General features: G+C 38.1%; 1 protein-coding gene across 1 annotated transcript in view; it reads right to left on the bottom strand.

Annotated features, from left to right (window-relative positions):
* The window catches only part of LOC122791689 (glyoxylate reductase/hydroxypyruvate reductase-like), a 348,466-nt gene that overhangs the window by 134,737 nt on the left and 192,670 nt on the right, over positions 1-21,059 (bottom strand). Inside the window, exons 6-7 of the mRNA XM_044059582.1 lie at positions 15,043-15,147; positions 950-1,085 (exon numbers count right to left, since the gene is read on the bottom strand). Coding sequence (XP_043915517.1) covers positions 950-1,085; positions 15,043-15,147 — 241 coding nt within the window. The remainder of the gene's footprint in view (positions 1-949; positions 1,086-15,042; positions 15,148-21,059) is intronic.

Genomic DNA, 21,059 nt, shown 5'->3' with positions numbered 1-21,059 from the left:
GAATTCAATACATTTGAATGCTGTTTCAAATGAAAAAAGTGAAATGCCATCCAGACAGTTTTAACATATATAATCATTTTTTGGGCCCCAGTGGCACATCATTTAACTAGCATGGCTTTTCAGTGCCCCACGTTAATGATGGGTCTGCCAGCTTATCTTCTACCCCCAGACTTACTCTGGTACTGCTTGGGCTGGTCATGGATCCTAAGGACAACCAGAGTGCCCTGCCATCTTTACATCTGTCCTGATTTTGTACTTTATCTGCCCTACCCACTCATTCTCTGCCCCCTGTGTTTATCAATTACATCTGAGGGCAACTCCTCCCCTAAGGGAGCATCATCAACAAATGCCCTTCCATCCAGGATGGACAGGCTTATATCTCTCTGGTGCTCTGTATGTCATCTGAGTCACTAACAGAACCCAGGTTGACTGGACTGTAGTCTGGACTTTATCTCCTATGCCACAGGAACAGCTAAAACATATAATAATTTTTAATATTTTTGTGAGGGGCTGTAACCTCCACCTCTCTTGCTCTCCTGCTTATTATAACCGACACAGTGAGAAAAACAAAATGTAAATTAAAACAAAAGTGTGTAAAACTTGGCTGTGGCATAGCTGACAGACTCCCATACAAACAAAAGTGTAATAAACAAAGTAACTTGAGTTAATCTCCAATAACTTGATTTAACCTTCTGGTATCTTTAACGTTAAACAACATGGTCGCAAAGTAAAAAAACAGGATCAAATAAAGTCTCAGGTGTCTGCAAATACATATGCATGCAAACTAAGATCTTTACAAAGGTCTCTTACCCTTGAAATAGGTTGACAAAACTGTTACTGTTGAATGTAAAGTGTTTGCCATGCTACTAAATCAATAACATGCACATGGAGCTTTACTTCTGCCTGTACTGGTGTGTGCTGGGAAAGGGCTGTAGTGAGATAGTATTACCTGCTTATGTTGATGAATATTGCAGTTTTCTTCATTTTACTGAAAAAGTCTTTGTTACACATTCCTAGAGTTTCACTTGTCAAGGCACATGAAACAACAATAAAGTCAGATTCTTCTGCCAATTTGCTGAGAGAGACTGTGGGGGTAGAAAAGCTTAGATGTAATCACAAAAGACAGTATATATTATATAAACGTTTTCAAATTTTCTAACAAATAACATTCTGAATTACTGTCAGCATTAATTTATACACTATTTTCTTAAGAAAACTAGAACTTTAGCAGCAATGCAAATAAAATCCTAGAATGAAAGGAAAAACTACAGTTGTATAAAATCCTTACCATAATAGTAGATCATTGATGAGTGGTCTTGTTGCACACTATATCAGTGTTTTTTCTATTTGCTTGTTGTTCTGGCCAAAGCTGTTACCCTGAGAATACTAATCACTGGTTTCCTGTCAATGGCACTATTCACACAGGCGCAGTAGGTCTCCTAGTGATGACATGAGATATTTTCTGTTCTTTGAGTCTGACAGAAAGCCCCATAGGGAGTAGTGTACATATGGTACACAAATCTAATAATTATTACACAAGAAGTATGAAGCTGAGCAGTAATAAATAGAACAGATATACATCACTATTAAAAACAAGAATAAATGTCTCAAATACATACAAATCCCATACACATTAGGGGCCAAAGCCATGCAGTTTTACCATTACTGCGACTGCTCTTTGAAAATCTACTGATACAAGTATCCCAAGCACAACTATGCTATCGTCTTTGGTAAGGTCATTGTTACACAAAATTATTACACAAGGACAGCATCCACAGCAGTAAAGTATCCCACGAAAGCGGACACTTATAGGACTCCCTGTAGCATGGCCACACAAAAAATATGCCCGACCCCTACTGAGCTTCTAGTGTGCAGATGTCTGTGAATGTATAATCAGTAGTCCAAGATGCAGCTTCAAAAATGCACTGAGTGAAAATACTCCTGAAGTACATTATAGAAACGAATGCCTGTTCTAGTGCAGTGAGATCTGACAGGGCCTTGAACTATAATGTTGTACTCATCATGGCAAAAGGCAACACAAAGGGTCAGCTACTTGGATGAAGTTTGTGTAGTGATAGGCAGGCTTTCCTTTTTCTAGAATGTACCAAGAGCCAATCTGATTTCCTGAAATGAGTTCTGGTTTAATACCTCAACTATTTGTGGACGTGAGTTAAAAGTTCTTCCAGGATTTTGGTTCCAAGGTTCACAGACTGGTCCAGAAGAACACCGTGGAGCCTAGCCCAATTTCACAAGTGTTTCGTAGCACTGCATGGTTAAGTTACTTGGTCAGAGGCACACAGTAGCTAAATGGAATTGGACGGAAGCTGCTTATTGATAACCCAAAGAATTAATTCTATGCACTAAATGCCAGACCGTAGGCATAAAATGCTGGAAATTGGATAGATTCGAACAGCAGCCAAATGGAGCCCTCAGTCATCCTCTCTGCCACAGGGCATGCTTTTTTGCAGCTAAAAGGGGCTGCTCCCAGAAATTGTTGATGGCAGAGTTGGGATACAACCTGTTCCAGGACAGGGGAGCCGAAACTGGCAGCAATAACTTTCTCTCCAATTTTGGGGTCTTGTTTGCCCTACCTCGCATTGCTCAGAGTCAGCCTGAACAAGTGGGACCCTGAATATCAGACAATGATGCATGCACACTTATGCACATGTTCCAACCCAGGCAGCAGTGTATGAATGCTCAGCCTGGTGGCCAGCGTTTGTCTCCAGAATTTCAGGTTGTCTTACTGCAACACCAAGTCCTTGCTGGGAGTCAGCACTGCAACAGCTCAGGGTACTTCCCTGCAGGATGGGGGAGCTGGCAATGACATCTCATTCCCACCCTCTCAATCTATCTCCTGCAGCAACCGGGCCACTCCTCAAACATGAGTTATAGGGCTTTATCCTTCTATGTTAAGGAGCTGGCACAGGTAAAACACCTTTGTCATTAAGGATGAATTATGCTCTCTCACTTTGGAAAACGATGTAGGAAGGATTACCTATTAATATCCACAGTTCAAAAATTCTGCCAAGTTTAAAAACCACTATAAAGATTTTCAGTAGTATTGAGCAAGTTTCTTCAACATGTCCCAAAGGGGAAGAATATGTCTTTTTGAAGTCTTAAAATACACTTTTAAAAGCTTTAAAGATTACATGCGACAATGTATTAAAAAAAAAAAAAAAAAAAACACTTGCTGATAGAAGAGCAGGAAAGATTTACTTCTCAAAGAGGACTTGAAGTAGCCCAGCAGTCCTGGTCTTGTAAAAAGGGTAACAATTTGAAATGTCGGAACCCATAACTCCTCAGAGTCTGAATGGCCAAAATATCAGATTTGCGTACACAAAGTCTGAGATGTCATTTCTCAGAATATTCCTTTTTTTGAGGTATGGCAATCTTGGAGTTGGTATACATAAGTTTGGGGTGTGGGCACAGGGACCCCACCCTGCAAAAAGAAGTTTTAAGAATAGCAATTTTCAAAATTCACTCGTCTGTATTTTCAGTTTGTCGGCACTCAGTATTTTGAATGCTGACATTTCAATAAGGAGCCAATAAAACGCCTAAATGAAAAATCCTTTCCATTTCTGAAAGCATGGTTTCCCTAGTAATAGGCCTTCCAGCATCAATAATGATTAAGTCCTGCAGGGAGAAAAGCTCATTGTAGACATTAGAATCCTACCTGCCAAGCTGATAGGTGGAGGACTTTCTCTTGCTCCTGACATAACAGGTCCTTATGAAGTGAAAGAAACCATTGGTGAGCAAGCCAATAGCTGCATCAGAGAAGCTATGACCATCTTGGATATACTGTTGCAATTGCAGGACAACATGCATACTTTATCTCCTGGTCCCTTGGGACAGAGAATGCATCCAGCCGCCATGCTTTGTTATGCTTTATTACAGTCAAATGATAGCAGCTGATTACTGAGATGACTGGCAGGGAAGTACAAATTTGGAAGTCCCATAAATCTGACAAACTGTTGGCTTCAGATATAATTTGTGAACCAGATGCATGTCTGCTTAGACAGTCTGCACTACAGGGGTGACATGCAGAAGGCTGTGTTGAATGTTCAGTCTCTGAAGAATCTATTTACCTGGAAGGATCTGGTTCCCTCTTGCTTGCTGAGATACCACATTACTGTCATATTGTTTGTGCTGATCTGTATCAAGTGCTGGGCTGAAACTGTCTTGAAGGGTCACAGATGGACTTACTACTGTATTCAACTGCTCACAGTGATATGGAGGTCTTTTCTGAGGTGTCCAGGAGCCTTGGACTAAGCCTTTATTTTTAGAGAAAGTGAGTTGTTTTATGTTGTTTCATATCATAGTAATGTGCTTCAGATGCCAAACTTTTATGCAACTATTACAGGAAACGGGTAGTATTTTTTGAACTAAAATCTCAGGACATGCCATTTTTCATTTTTTTTCACAAGACTCAACTAGCCAGATATGGACTGTCCTGTATAATAGGTACAATGTAGTAATCCTAGGATCTCCTCATCAATTAATTGCTGCCTTAAGCAAAGTTGGTAAAGGAATTATGACTTCCAAGCAGCTTGAAGTCCAATGAGGTTTCCTAACATCAGCCTGAATATTTAATTTCATGTTTACTTGTTGCACCTCTTTTATTAGGAATGCTGGCTATGTCAATGTATCAAGCCTGGCTAACTCTCTCTAGAATGTGAAAAAATCTGTTAACCAGTTTACTGTGTAATTTAATTTAATCCTGACTTGTGCTCAGGATTAACTGTAACCTGTGGAACTTGTTTAACTTGCTTACTTATGTAATCTCTGTAAATAGTCTGTTTGTAATATGTAATGCTGGTATTATGTAATGCTGTATCTGCTTACCCTTGGAGCTTTTCTCCCCGGGCCTCCGCTGAAAATGGACATGCATCCAGTCAGACTATCCCAGTCAACAAATGCAAAATAAAATAAATAAAATAAAAAATGCAGCTGGACAAACCAAAAAATAAATGTTGCTTCAGAAAACACATTTTAGTAGTTATGTTCAGAGGCTGGGATGGGTTAACAAAATCACTTGCTTAAAAGTTTTTGGGCTTAGTATGGCAAAGTGACAAAATATGAGACTAAATAACCTGAAATTTGCCATGTAACTTACTATATAAGCTGATCCTTCCCTCCATCCATCCAGAAATTTTTCAACCGGTGGCAGGTGGTAATGTTGTCTATAGTGTTGCCAAATGGAGGGGGACCTGGCAGTTAAGTCAGAGGAACGTGGGTTCATTTAATGCTGTTTCTTGAAAACAAATAGTTTTATGTATTTTACTTAACATAAAATTTAGCTGTTGATGAGGAAATAAAAATAAAATAATGGCACTGTGATGATTTACCTGCCAGCTAAAAAAATATAACCTATAATACGTTGGTAACCCCTCCCTTATCCCTCATACTACTGGTTGCATTTTATATTTACAAAAATATAAAAGGCATACATATGTCTGTTCAAACACACATCCACACACATGACTTAATAGAGCCCTGCCTCATATGTTACCAACTGTTGCCTCTGTATTACCTGTCTCCACTAACAGGCAAATTTTATCTTTCCAGTGTAATGGATCTATGACACATATCTGCACTTGTCAATTACTTGTGTTAATAATCCCAGCTGAATCAAATATGCTGTTCTAGTTCACTTAATCCTTAAAAGTAAATGTCAACGGTGCTAAAATAACAAATGCTTTCTTTCTGCTTGTATATGGATGTGGTTTTGTTAATGGTTTTTATTTATCATATTTCCAAATCCTAAGACTGTGTAGAAGAGATGGCTATTCTAAGTAAGGATTAATTTGATAGGTCATTTGGTGCCAATATGTATGCATGTACATATATAAATATATACATATATATATATATACACACATATACATATATGTAAACAATGCATTAGGCAGTAACGAAAAGCAGGTAATAAAGACAGCTTTTAAAACATGGGGTACGTAACACCATTTAGTTGTCATCAGTGATTTCTTATGTTTTCCCACCATTTTCTACATGGGGTCAAGTTGCGTCAGCAGTCACCATCTCTCTAGATTGAATGCCACTCTCCTTTCTCTGACATTCGTACCTCACTGTCGCAGGTCTCCTTTCATGTAATCCCTCCATCTCTTTACTGGGCAACATCTGGTCGTGTTGCCTTCTCTCTCTCACAAACTTTCTACATCAGTTTGTTTTCTGTTTTCATGCACAGGTGCACAAACCACTGTAATCTGTTCTCTGTGACTTCTCTGTAACTAAAGATACTTTGGCTTCTGGTCTGATGTCCTCTTTTTTTCTGTCTATTTCACAGTGTGTATTCTGCCACCTGTCTTATGCATTTCACCTCTAGCTTCCTCATCTGGTCTGCCTTCACTGTCCACAGACAGTCGTGATGGTTACACCATTGTTTTATACACCTTACTTTTCAGCTTCTTTGGCATTTCTTCTGCCTCACACAACCCTGACACACTATGCCAGTTGGCTGCAGACCCTCCAATTCTAGCTTTGACCTCCCCATTCAGATTTCCCTTCTCCTCAACCATCCCTTCTAGATACCTGAAGATGATGCTGTTCCTGTATTTTCCCTTCTATCTTAATTTTCAACTTCTCCTGATACCCTCAGTGACAACTGTCTTTCTGTACTTAGTTTCATCTCACATGGCTTTATGTTTGCATTCCATTCCCATATGCAATGCTACATCATCTGCATAACGCAGCAGCTTTGTTGATCTGTCCCTCAGTGAGTCCTAACACTGTTTGCACTTGTGTCACTTGTTCCTTGTGCATAGCCTGCACTGATTCTACCAGTGCTTGTGGGACTTCAAACCATCATAGTGGTGCCCAAATTGGCTTTCTTAGGATTTTGTCATAAGCTTTCTCCAAATCCAGGAATACCAAATACAGGCTCTTTCCTCATGCCTAGCTTCTTAACTCTCTGTCGCACTGCAAACATTGGGTGGGTTGTACTGCATCCTGAACTGAATCTAAACTGCTCAGTTCCCATCTTACTCTGTACATTCACCAATCAAGGACCCTCTCCAGCACCTTCATGGAGTGTAACAGCAGTTTGCTCTGCGTTGCCCACAGTTGTTGATATCCTCCCATCAGTGATTTATCAAGTGGAATATTCTGAAAGCCTATGACAGCAAAGTATTGTTAAAGCCTAAGATGGTAGAGTAACAAACTTTTTCGACATTTTAGTGGCCTTCTGAATTCTACCACTTGCCACATCTCAGTGTCCCCCTCCCTCAGTCTCCACAAAGAGAAAGATAAGGGTACCTTCCTAATAGTCATTAAGGTTCTGCCCCTTTAGACCTCCTTTAAACCCTTCCAACACATACTGTGACATCAAGGTGGTTCATATGCATAATAGGTATCTGCCTACATCCTCTCACTCTTTTCTGCCTCAATTACAGCCTTCTAGCCTCCATGGGGATGGGTGAAGCTATGTAGTCTCTTCCCTCTACAGGAGAAGGAAAGCTAGCTGAAGCCATTCAGCCATTTACTGCCAGCCCTTTGGCACTTGGTTCATTATACAGTCATCAGCATGGGACCAGTTACTTTGTGCCAAAGGAATAGCCAAGTCTTAACCAGGAAAGTTGGTAGAATCTGACTATTTTCAGAAGAGGGAAACAAGATTCCAAGGTTATGCTCCAAAGCAAAGAGGCAGAAAACAGACTTAAAGGTACATACTGTGCAGTCAGTTGTCAAACCATTTCAACTCATCTGGAACACTTAAGATGGAGTTACTTCCTAAACCTTTTCTTATTTCAATGTGGTTAATACAAGCTAATGACACTAATAGCATACAATGCGTAATATTTTTTTTTATGAAGCAGAAACATTTTGCACAAAGACAATTATCCACATCAGAACCTGGCACTGATATTTACAGTGTCTCTTGTATAAGGTGGTGGGAATAATCAGGATGTGGGAATAGCTGCTTTTTACTTTATGCTGATTGCTGGCAGAGCTATACAGTTGTTTAAGAAGAAATGGCTATAAGGTGGGAATCTGCACCATTTAAAATGGTGGGTAGACATTTATGGGACTCCATGAATAAACATTTTCTGCAGTTTAGTAGATAGTTAAGGTTATGGTACTGCTAACGAGTTTTTTCCCTGTAGTCCTGGGTTTGTTTTCTCCCTAACTCACCACCTTTAAACTACATGACTGAGCATGGTGCGTAACTAGGAAGTACTTCTGCTTGCCCTTGAAAAGAGGCTCTTGCTTAGCAAGTTTATACCAGGTTAACAAATGAATAAAATGCAAAAGGTAAATTAACACCTGAAATGAATCAAGTGAAACAACTGGGAATGTGGTTACAAGATAAAGTAGCAAAAAGGAAGTAAAGAAAGTACAGTTATAAAAGGTAGTTAAATGTAACAGCAGATTTCTGAGCAATGGTCACTAGAACAGTGAATTACAGATTTGGTTTTAACCACTTTCTGCTTCCTGAGGTCTGGATGGATGTTTCTCACTTGCTATTTTCCTGCAAGGACCAATTATTGATCCTTGCAGGAAAATAGCAAGCATACCTCTCAACTGTACAGATTTTCGCAGAATATTTTTGTTCCATTTTTCATAAAATTGTGTTTTTCTGGCAAATTACTGGCAAATCATTAAAGACTGAAGTTAGAAAATAATGACAGACATTTGAGTTTCAGACTTCATGCCCTTCAGAAAATTCATGCTAATGCAAAACCTGTTACTCTATCAACTTTCTAAGTTTGTAAGAGCAATATTTAAAAAACTGTCCCTATTTCTGGGCCTTTGTCCTACTTTTACTTCTGGCTTTGTCCAGATTTCTTGCTCCAAGACATTGCCAATGATGTTCTGCTGAGATAAACAAAAAAAAAAAAATAACAATAAAACAAATATTTTGTAAATACTCTGGAGTCTACAAACAGTTCAAGCTAGAGTTAGAAACTGAACATAGTGCAAGATCATCTATAAAGAATTTGAGCAATATTCTGTCAGAAGGCCTGGAATGTGCAGGTAAGAGTCTTACATGCCCAGGTCTGACACATGAAACCCCTTCTATGAAAGGCAGGGCTGTTTTGAGAATTACATTTTGAATGTTTTTGTTTGTATAACACCGAGTTCACATTTCACATATCCATATTTGACTCATAATGCTGTCTTTTTTAGCAATCAGAAACAATCTGCAACATAAGTCGTACCCTCTTCATATGTGTACAGAACCCATGGTACTGTCTTTTTTTTTTTTAAACAATAACTTATCTATTAGCAGCTAACTGCAGACTTCATCAGAACAATGAAATGTGTGTTGCTCCCCCCATATAATACATTTTTAAAAAAGTCAAGATCCAGTGGGAATGCTCAATCAATTAACCTTGTCATGAATAAAACATAACCTTATGAATATTCAATATGAAGACACTGCCCACATTTTTTTTGGTTTACAGTAAAGTGGGTACAGGGCCTATGTATGTTTACAAGATTGGGTCTAACCTAAAGAATAGGTTTGAGAGAGTGAAAGGCAGAATAAAGGGTGACACTGGAGACAGGCACACCCAAAAAATGTGGGCAGTGTCAGCAGTGTTAGGAGATTACAGAAGAGAAAATAATTACATTACGGGACGTCAATCACACTAGAGTAAGGTTTAAGAAACGGAGTTGTTTATACCAACATGTCATATACTTGGCCAAGTGTATGGAATGTCCAAGTTATTATGTGGGTAAGACGGACAGACAATTGAGGAACAGGATATACGATTATACCTACTGTATAAAGAAAAATTATAAAAACAATGCTTTGTGTGGACACATACTTAAATATGATGCAAGCCATGTGTTTAGGTTTAGGATTTTAGAACAGGTAAAGGTGGATTTAAGGGGAGGAAATGTTAAGGTGAAATTAACAATAAAAGAGGTCAAATGGCAACTCGGGCTAAATGCAACCAAAGAACCTGGGATGAATGATTATATTCCCACTAAACCAATCTCGGAAGCAAGGATATGAATGACATGTTGTAGTAGGGTATGTACGCACAGAATAAAGTTAGAAATAAGTTGTTGTTGTTTGTCTTTCGGCTTTTCCCAGTTAGGGGTCGCCACAGCGGAACTCCGGTCCGCTAATGATTGGCAGTAGACTTTAACGGTGCAGAGATGCCAGCTCGACGCCCAACCTTCAACGAAGGCATGCCCATTCACGCATGTCTTTCGAATGCCACTCGAACGTGGGGAGGACATGCAGACTTATTAAAATAAAAAAGAAAGCTGGTACAATAAGAAAGAAGGCAACATGTCAGGATACAATGTCCAAATAACTAAAGTGCAGTACTGAGCGTTAAAGATGTATATATTTTTTAACATAGCACATGAGCGTTGTTATATGTTGTACATTTTTTTATGTATAAATGTGTTCTTATACTATACAAAAGTGAATATTGTGTTCTAAAGAAATACATATTTTTTACCACAGAACAAATTAATATATCTATATGTTATATAATCTGTTTTTATACTTAAATGTGATATAGATAAGCACATGCAATTGTTTTATAGGTATACATAGAAACTGTATGGCAACAGGGTGTAATACAAAACTGTGCAGGTTGACTGAGCAGAATTAATGAATATTCATAAAGTTATGCTTTTATTCATGAGAAGGTTAATTGCTGAGCATTCCCATTGGATCTTGACTTTTTTAAAAATGTATTATATAGGGGGGAGCAACAAACATTTCATTGTTCTGATGAAGTCTGCAATTAGCAGATGAAAGCTCTTAACCTGTGTGTAAAATAGTTTTAACCCTCAGGGGTTTGTTTTTATTTGTTTTCTGTTAAAAGAAATGTTGTGAAAGCAAGCATTTGTAGTGAGCTATGGTCCTTTTTAGCGTATATTTGGTATATATTTATGGTTATTTGGTCATATATACGCTTACAACTTGGTACTTATCTATTAGCAACAAAATCTGGGACATCAGATATGAAGGAGTATACAAACTGAGACAGTGTTCTAGATTTGAATGAAATTCAATTCCATAACCTTGGGCTACTATTTGTAATACCCATTTATCTGTAGTACTGCCCAGCAGACTTACAGGTGGTACTGAAACTTCCTTCCACAGGAACTGGTGAAGGGAAAGGAAGGTTATGTAGTTAAGATGGATGACATACTGATATTTTCTGTTTTTACTGAGCCCGTCTACCCTTTGCTAGGAGGCTGCTAGAGAAGTATAGCTTTTCTGTTAAAGGGTCTTTTTTGCTAGTTATATAATTACTGCGAGAATGTGAGAAAAAACACTAATTTGCTTTAAGGAGTATCAGGGGCTTTCCCTTTTTATTCCCCAAATAAATATTTTATCAGCTGGGTGTTCAAGCAACAGATCTTGAATAGCAGCAGGGGGCTTCCAGTAATTTGATTCTCAGTCTCAGGGTATGTTTCTGTCCTGATCTAGGTGTGCCTTCTTACAACAACCTGTGTCACAGCTGATGTGGCAGATGCATTTACAGCATCACAGACCTGTTTGAATGAACAATTTCTTAAGACTTTCTTGGACCAGTCCCAGAAATGAATTTTGGTAACATCTGGTAATGTCCTTACAGAAATATGGCATCATATGTAGACCTGTCCAAACTTGCTTAGCAGCCTGGATTTCTCTCAAAGGGCTGTGCAGCTAATGGAATAGATTTCCTAGAATGGAAGGCAGAAGACACAGAATACTGTCTCTTCCAAGGACCCTAGGTGCTCAATATAATTTATATGCTTATTTGGGAAATGGAGCTTAATTATCAGGACAGCTGGCATTAGAATTCAAAATATTCTAAAAAGTGTAAAATGAAGGAATAATCCAGCTCAGACTTCAAGAGTCTAGGCATTTTCATATCTCTTTCCAGGAATAGGGGGTCCACCTGGGGGTAAATGGCCCTTCTATAAGCGAGTTAAAGTATCCACTCATACACTTAGAAATGTTCAAGACTATTATGCCTTCTAGAAGAGAATAAGATGAATAAAACCCTGTGCCTTTGTGGTCTGAATCAGGATACAAAGTAGGGTCTAAATATCCCGTATAAAAGTCTTCCTCGTTTTTAGAAGGCATGAAGGACAGGCTTATATTTTTTCACCTTAAACTACAGCCATCGGTACTGAACCTTCATATGTTCTACTAAAAACACAGTCATATCTTACATAGTGAAAGGACTGACACAGGTCACTGCTGCTTTTGTTTCCTTAACTAAATTACTTTCTGGTAAAAAGAAATCTGTACCCAAAAGAGGTGGTGCGACAATAGGACAGCTAATGCAGGTTCAGCACAGAGATATCTTTTGGTTTGTTAAGGTTTTGATTTCCCAGCAGTAACACTCAACCTGGAACCTCATAAACGTGAAGAATTAATGTAGTAGGCTTTGTGTGTGTGCAGATGAAAACAACTGGTTAGGTTTCGCAGAATGTTACACAATTGTTCTAGGGTATTTTTAGAGAGAGTTTTGTGATCCCGATTTCCACAGGGCATCATAGAAAAGTGTACCCTCCACTCCTGAGAGCTTATGGAGGAATGTATTTCACCTGAATTCACTTTTCATAGTGGTCAGACTTTTCTTTTTAGCTACTTTCACAGTCTCTCTTTTTTGTGGTTAATTACCACAAACATGCACATTTAACTGGGGGAGTGAAGACAATTTTACTCAATAAAGATTGAAGAGGTTCACGATATCTTTGAAAATCATAGTAGTGGCTGTTAATGAAATATTTCTATTTGCGTTTTAGTAGTAAAATGGGATTAGGGATAATGTAAGAAACGATGACACGATTATGCTTGCTTCACAATGGCAATAAACACTGGCGAAAGTTTAGGGAAAAGACATGTTGGATACTGGTACCATAATGAAAACAAAGAGGCAGTTCTGTGGAGTCAAGAGCTGTAATAAACCACAGGAGCATGTCAGCTTGTAGAAGGTAGGTTCGGCAAATATAAAAACACTGAATGAGCACTAACATAATACTTTCACTTTTCAGAGAAGACATTATAACTTTAAGCCAGTGGAAGACAGAAATCAAAGTAGTAGAACATGACAGCTCAATAGCTCTGCACAGGAATATCAATCCTTATTTTTTAAGCAACATACGATGGCCAATAAACTGTTGAACATTAATGCCTGTTACTGTTGTTGATATTTTTGCCTTGTGCTTTGTAAAGTTAGTGATGTTCTTGTTAGTTTGTAAGGGTTACAGTCAGTAAACAATGTCAGTGAACTGAGTTGTGATCGCTGTTTTCTATGGGAACTCACTGCTAGTACAATTTTAAGCACACTCAAGAAGATTATTGTTTAGGGAGATTTTTCCCTTTCTTGAGTTCTTGCAACAATGGAGATGATATACATAAGTTCAGGAGGTGATCACACAGTGGGTACTGGGGCTTGCCCTTCACAAAAACACATAGTTTTCTTTGTCTTTGCGTGTGTGTGTGTGTGTGTGTGTGTGTGTGTGTGTGTGTGTGTGTGTGTGTATGTGTTTTGCATTTGTTTAATCTGTAGTAGAATTAAAGTACTTGGTCTAGTTTTATACCAAATGTAATTCCACTAAGTTAAAATTTCTACAAAATCTTCTGCTTATTTTTTTCACCCAACTGTGTGATTCATCTGTGTGTATTGTCTACTAAAGGTAATACTCACAGGTGTATACAAACATGCATGTACTGAACACCAAAATGCTGAACTTCAAAATCCCAAATACAATTACCAGACTGCAAGAAAAAGAAACTGAGCACAAGGGAGTTACAGTAAGCAAACAATCCCCACCTCACAAATACATTAAACCAACTCCATGTTTGTACAAACATGAAAGGAGATATCTCCCAAAATAAATGTATCACTGCTGGCATACACTGAGAAACTGCACCTGAAATGATTCACTCTACTAGACCACCACAAACCTACAACTCACCTGTACAAAACTACTTAACCATAAACCAAACACTGCACAATATCCCACACACAAAACTATTCAATCATAACATGAGTCGATCGCTCGCACTAAACTCTCATGGAATGGGTTTAGAAATATGGCTTCATTATACGTATCCTCTCAAAGGTTAATTATAATAAACGCTAAAAAACAAGATCATCATCAGAACCTTTGGAAGATTCTACTTAACCACATTTTGGACCCTGGATATTGATACACCCTTTACTAAACACACCACTAAATGGTTGTCTTGGAATATAGCTCAGATTCACTAATTGGTCACGTATCAAAACTTCTCTTGTTACTTCAAGTACTTTGACAGACTTAACTTGCAAGGATGTGTTTTTGCTATTTTCGATCCTGAGTATAGTAGCACTAATGTAGATATTGTAAATAGTTGGTATTCAGAGATTTAGAGTTAGCAATGATTGTGAATGTTATTTATTGTCATGACTTTACTCAAATTTTATGTCACCATCTTTGCATTTTCTTTTATCTGTTCAACTTGGTTGTATACGGTGCACAAGAAAATAAAAATTGCATTTTGAAAAAAAAAAAAAGGTCGATTGCTTGTGTAGTTTAAATATTACGCATATGTCATTTAGTGCCATGCTATGAACATGTTGATTAAATGCATGTTTGACATTTTGATCTGCAAACAGATATACTGATTGTATCAACTTGATACATTTCTGTCTGTACAATGATGTATGCATGTTTTATATATGCATGCAAGCGTACACAAAAGTGTATACACATAAATGCATGCGTGAATGTATCATATACACACACATGTATAAATGCAAAAGCAACTATTTTATGGTAGTCAACCAGTGTGTTTTTGGAAAGAAACTGCAGTACCAGGAAAAAAAAAAACAATACAGACACAGGGAAAACATGCAAAACTGCACATAGATAGTAAATGAAAGTCTGTTCTGAACCACTGTCAAGCAGAGATCTTATCACTGTATTAGGTAACGAAGATGAACAAATGATTGGCAGCGTTTCCAAGGAAAGAGCTGCCCAAAACTGGCTCTGGTTGTAATAATTGTGCGTTTATTTCTTGAATCTTATTACAGTAACGCAAATAAGCAGGAAGGAAATGTCTTTACTTACCAAACTCAGCTTCTATCTCAGAGGCAGCGGAAGCTCGGGGCTGGCGTCCTGTGTATAAAAACTTTTTCACACCAAATGGCTTCAAGCGATGTGCAATAGCTAAACCTGTAGTTTTACAGACAGTTGAAGATGTAATTAAGTTACAAAATACTGCACAATAAGTAATGTACAATACTTCTGCAAAAAACTGTTCTTATAAGAGTCAGTAAGATTTGTAGAATACTAAATAGTTAATGAAGTAAAGTAGCTGTGAGACAAAAATTGCTTTCAAAACAGACTGCTAGAATATCATCTCTCTAGGGATACCAATTTATACACAGTTTTGTAAGCCACTTTCATTTAAAATCTGTTTTTAATGTACATCTATAACTCTATATACAATACTTTTCTATATCCTCGCACAAGCTCACACAAAGTTTTGCAATCTTGGGATTTTGGTTCAACAACAATTAGCTGCAGGAAACAATGTATGCTTTTAATGACTAAATTTAGACAGTATCCAGCAAATCATATAATTTTAGAAAATGGTGTCAGGCTGAAAAAAAAAAAAAAACTATTTTCATAGTTCATTTAACTTGCAAGTGAAGTCTCCCTTTCTACATTAGTAATCTGAGCTATGAAACAAGTTCTTTGCAGATACTTTTACAATTCTTAATACATACTCTTAGTACAGCCTCATGATTGGGCTTGGTGTTGGTGCATGTGTGGACGCAGTGAATACGATGACACTTCAAGCTAGAAGTCGCTCAACATTGTTAAATCGCACTGCTAGGTGGAAAGGCCATTACTAGAAGAACAAAGAATATTTACTCACATTTTCATAAAATATCTACTCTGCTTTCTGCCCCATCTCCATTTCCAAAACTTTACTGAATTTCTATATTACAATCCTTGGCATGAATCTACTCTACCCTACTCAGTTTCATTAGCTAAATACCCTCTCACAGACAACACATGTAGTATATACAACAGAAAACATTACTACTTTTCAGGGAAGACATTATGACTAGGCCCATGGAAGGCAGACATCAAAGTAGCAGAATACAATAGCTCTGCACAGGGATATCAATCTTTATTTTTAAGTAACATATGATGGCCAAAAAGTGTTGAACATTACTCCAAATTCTTTGTAGTACATGGAGAGCCAATATTATGCTTATATTATGCTTAGAAATTGGGGGGGGGGGTATCAAATTATTAAGAGATTCCCTAGTGTGAGACCAGATTGGGGGGGGGGTATCAAATTATTAAGAGATTCCCTAGTGTGAGACCAGATTATATAAGCAGGTAGGGCAATTCACTCAACAGCTGTTACGACAGAGTCTTGCTCTAAGTAATAAGATAGTGCTGAATGGCAAAAAAAAGTAATGCCAGCGATAAAACGGCTACATTTCTGCTGTTGTCTATGCATGTCAACTGTCCCTGGGTTTATCTCATATTTTGCCTTGTTCCTTGTAAATTTTTTTTTCTGGTAAATCACTGGGGTGTATACTCAATAATGCCAGACATTAGGGTTTCCCATTTCTTATTGTTCAAAAAACACATTCATACTAAAACCTGTTGCTCTATTAACTTCTTAAATGAATAAGAACAATATCTAAAAAAATGTTCCTGATTTTTACCCTTTGTACATCCATGTGTGGATATGTCCAGAATTCTTAAGCAAAGAAACAGAGGTGTGCTGCTGTTTGACAGCACTAAGTGCTTTACTGGCTTTTTGAAATTCCATAAAACCCTTCACAATCTTGCACTGTTTTTCCCAACAACATGTAATGCATACAGCAGATACAGCTCCACACCCTACAAAGAATTATGATTGTATCTCCAGTCTCTTAATATGTATTCTCTGCATGGATGCAAACATTCATCAGTCAAGCTTCTCTCTCTAGGTGAATTTCTCGCATACATGTCTTAACACAATATGCCAGTTATGACTGGAAACCCAATCACAATCCTCTATACTCTAAATGAAAACCAACTACTGTGCATGCATCCTACTTAAAGGTAAAAATCAGTTTGGACAGTTGTGTAGGCATTACAGCGTGTTATAGCATGGGAATGTCTGCCATTGTTAATGCACTCTTCCACTAAATATCAAGGAAAGACATTACAGGCTATGCAGAACAGAATGAAAAGCACTCCTATGGGCAATGGCAGACATGTGGCTAGTGCCAGAGTGCACTACCCTAACTGCACAGAAACCACAACAGAACACAGCCACAGTGTGTCCTATTCTGCTTACAAGGCAGACTTACATTTGCACAAATATGTATTACTTGGAAAACTTTAAAAATAAGCATCTATTTAATAAAAAATCATTCCATCTTCTGATTCTGTTGTACATTTACAATTTAACATGACAAAAACTGACCATTACCGTCTCAAAAACCCAAGCTTTGTTGTTGAGCCAAGATTGCAAGACTTCGCCATTTTTAGCAGTATTAAGTTACATAATGAAGGCATTGAAAGAATCAAGTTTAAATTCCTCAGCCATTGGCCTGATTCAACTCCGTCTTTACCGCACAGACAATACATAAAAAATATCACTCAAATCAATGAAAAGTATTTACTGCTTTCAGAAAAAGTGGCCAGGACTTTCTTGAACTAAAGGAGCATTTATGCCACAAATCAAATGCATCTTACCCATTCGTACAGCACCTTCCATAACATTCAACACATTTTCCTTTATCCAGCTTTTGTAGGAGGAGGACACCCATATAGGAAAAAATATGTACCCATGGTTAAAAAACACACTAGTCATGTAAGAGATAGTCCTGTTTTGTCAGGATGCCATGACCTCGGAGGTGATTACACATGTAAAAGGGATGGATGGTGAAGTCTCCACCTAGGGGTGTTAACAGCTTTATCCCTCACAGAAAAGGTGTGTGTAAAGCCTGATCCTTTCACACAAATGTAAACATTACCAAAAATAGTCACTGTACAGACATACTTGATCAACTTTCCCATGTGTGTCTGAGCACCACTCTATTGACAAAGCCAGCTATATGGCTTTCCTTTTATGACCTCACTGCTCCATTTATTCCTTAACCCAAGAACAGCTCAGTTGCAGATATCATCCCATCTTACTTTATCTTCTTTCTTTTCACCAGCCATCATGTTCCTCCACTTCATGCCAGCTTACTCCAACAATACCAATCTGTTTACTACAGACTGTAAAACATTCAGAAATGACGTCCTGCACTGTGGAGCAAATCCTAATCAGTAAATGTTTGCTTACTTCAGCTTCTTTCTCCTTCAAGATAAAATCTACTTATATCAGCAGCATCTGCTTCAGTTTACTTGATTAGGGATAAGCAGCTGTGGGTGTTGTATTATTTTGTAAACATGTATGCAATCAACATCAGTTTATTTCTGAAGGAGCTCTCTGCAGTATGCAATTGTTTTATTTCCTCTTATGCTACCCAAAGCTCAGTAGTATTTTAAACATTAATCCCCATGTTCAAAGACAAGCGTGCCCAGCCCCTGTCCTACTCAGTTTGACCCCAGACCCACTGAGTGACCACAACCAACAAGACAGGAAACAGACACACAACACATAAGAATATATCTTCCCTTACAAATGAAACTTCACTCAGATCCACTGAATGGAGAGAGTTCAGAAAAGGAAAGATCAACTGACATAGTGAGTATATACGTAGACAATGGTGGCTTTCTGCAGTGGTAACTCAGGAAAAAACCCAAACTAAGCTCTACCATATGATAAGTGGTTAACTGTGGAAGGCAATCTCCCTGAAGTTGCTCTTTCTTGCAAGGGTTTACTGCAAGTCAGTTCCACTGCAAGATCAAAGCTGTGTGAGTCAGTTTTTCACTCTTATAAAGGGGAGTTTCTCTTTTCCCCATGGTTATGCACCCATGAAGTAGTAAAGCAAGTAAGGTGAACCCCCCCCACCAAAAAAAATGCTAGAAGTTATTTCACATGCAGTTTTAGCAGGGAGCATCAATTCATTCAAGTTTAAAGATTACATTTTTTCTGTGGGGAAGTTTTATTTTGAGAACTCCTAGTGACATATTAAAATTAAACTACAATGGCATCAAGCTGTCAAAGGAGACCTCAATCTTGTAATCACAGTTCAAACAGTTGAGCTTGGTAAAGGTGTCAACCCACAGTCAAGTGTCCGCCATACTAGTGTTTGCAATGGGCACCATCTTTACAAGTGCTGGAATTGGGCATTCCTCTGAAAAAAACATTGACAGCAGCACTCTAATGTATGGTTAGCCATCAGATGGCAAAATGTAATGCGGTGAGCAAAAAAGCCTTTGTTTAGCCACTAAAAACTACCTCCCTCACTGGAATAAGGAAAGTGTTCGGTCTTCCTGAATCCACTCACTGTCTTCTGGTACAATCTGAAATGACTTTCTGCCCCTGGAAATAAAATAGTGATACAACAGACTGGCTTAATGATGATCTTAACAGGATTTTCACCAGGAAACATGGATATGACTTGAGACACCTGAACCTTGCCTTTTAAAAGGCATAAAGTTCCATACAGGTAAGAAACCTTGCACATCCTTCAAGCAAAGATTATGGCCATCAAAAGCTTACTTGCAAGAATAGAAACTTCTGGAACAGCAAAACTTCACCCTTGAAAAGGGTCCAGTGACACCGTTATTCATAAAACTCAGGTTGCAAGGAGAACAAGTGTTCTTCTGAAGCATGTGATGATGAAAAACCCTTTGAAAGACCACTTAGCTTGTGGTGGGCAAAAGTATGCAACACCTCCATTAATAAGGTTATAATGGACAAAGAAGCCAAAAGCCTTGCCCCTTTTTAAATGAATGACTAAACCAAAAATTATCAAAAGTGTCGGAGATGGGACTGAGCAAATGCAAACTGACTTAAGGCAACACATGGTTCCATTTTTACTTAAATAGAGAATGTTTTGCCATTAAGATGAACATAGCTGACAAGTGGAAGGCTTTCATCTGGCTTTGGTGACCTACAACATTCTAGCGAGTATATCGTGTGGGAGCAAAGCAGCGAAGGGTAAGGGAGAAAACGGAAATGGAGTTGCTTTACCAAAAGAGTGGACTTTAAGTTGTAATGGAGTACTTTCCTGCATTGTGAGGAAACCCTTCTCAGCAAGAAATAGGGCAATAAGAGGGGCCTTTGTCTTTCCTTTCTGACAGTTGTGAGCAAGTCTAAACACATTTTACAGACTTTATGAAAAGCTTAAAATAATTTCTTTGCAAATAATATAATGTTTCAAAGATAATGGAATACTGTCTATACCCTTAAAGTTATCCAACAATCCAATTGTTTTTTCCCCACTTGGAACCTAAATGGTAGTAGGCTTATCACATATATAACACAATACTCTGTATATACTTATTTTGTTTTTTTTTTTTCAATTGCAGACTCTCTTCTATTCATCTTTACTTTTAAATTTCACTTCAATGTATACAGCTGCACCTGTCCGTTGCGGACTTCCTATACATGCTTGTTTATTGCATACATTTTTTTCTAAATTTCTATGTACACTTTTGTCTATATTGTCTAGTTGCTTTTTGGTTCAGGTAATGGTTGAAAAGCATCTTGAAACAGCACACCAACCCAGTTATCAAAACTTACACGAATAAAAGCACACAATTATGTGAAATGATGGAAAATGCACAGGGCTCTTCCCTGTCATGGGAAAAAGAAAATGCCCACCCATCAAAACTTGCTTTGCCCTGCTGAACTAAGCAGAACAATGCGACAGAAACCAAGTCATCCCAAATGACAAACACATCTGAAGTGTCCTAGTCCTGGAAGGCCCAGAACTGACAGGATTCAGAAATACTCACCTCCAGGAGAGGGCTGCAGCTATGACTCAAGAAGCTGACAAGCATATTTACTTTCCCAGGGAATGCCAACTGCCATAAAGGCAACATGCCTCTCTGCAGTCCAACGCCAGCCATGTAATGCCAATCTGCAGAAGGACTACAACTGAATGTTGGCCTGTTTATTCAAGTGCTGTACCACAGATTACCTGACCGACCACAATGGGAAACATATA

This window comes from Protopterus annectens, chromosome 17.part0 (genome assembly GCF_019279795.1).
Source record: "Protopterus annectens isolate FY-2018-M chromosome 17.part0, PAN1.0, whole genome shotgun sequence".
NCBI classification, from domain to species: domain Eukaryota; kingdom Metazoa; phylum Chordata; order Ceratodontiformes; family Protopteridae; genus Protopterus; species Protopterus annectens.
Note: the sequence above shows the minus strand (reverse complement) of the source record. Positions and strands in the feature narration are given on the sequence as shown.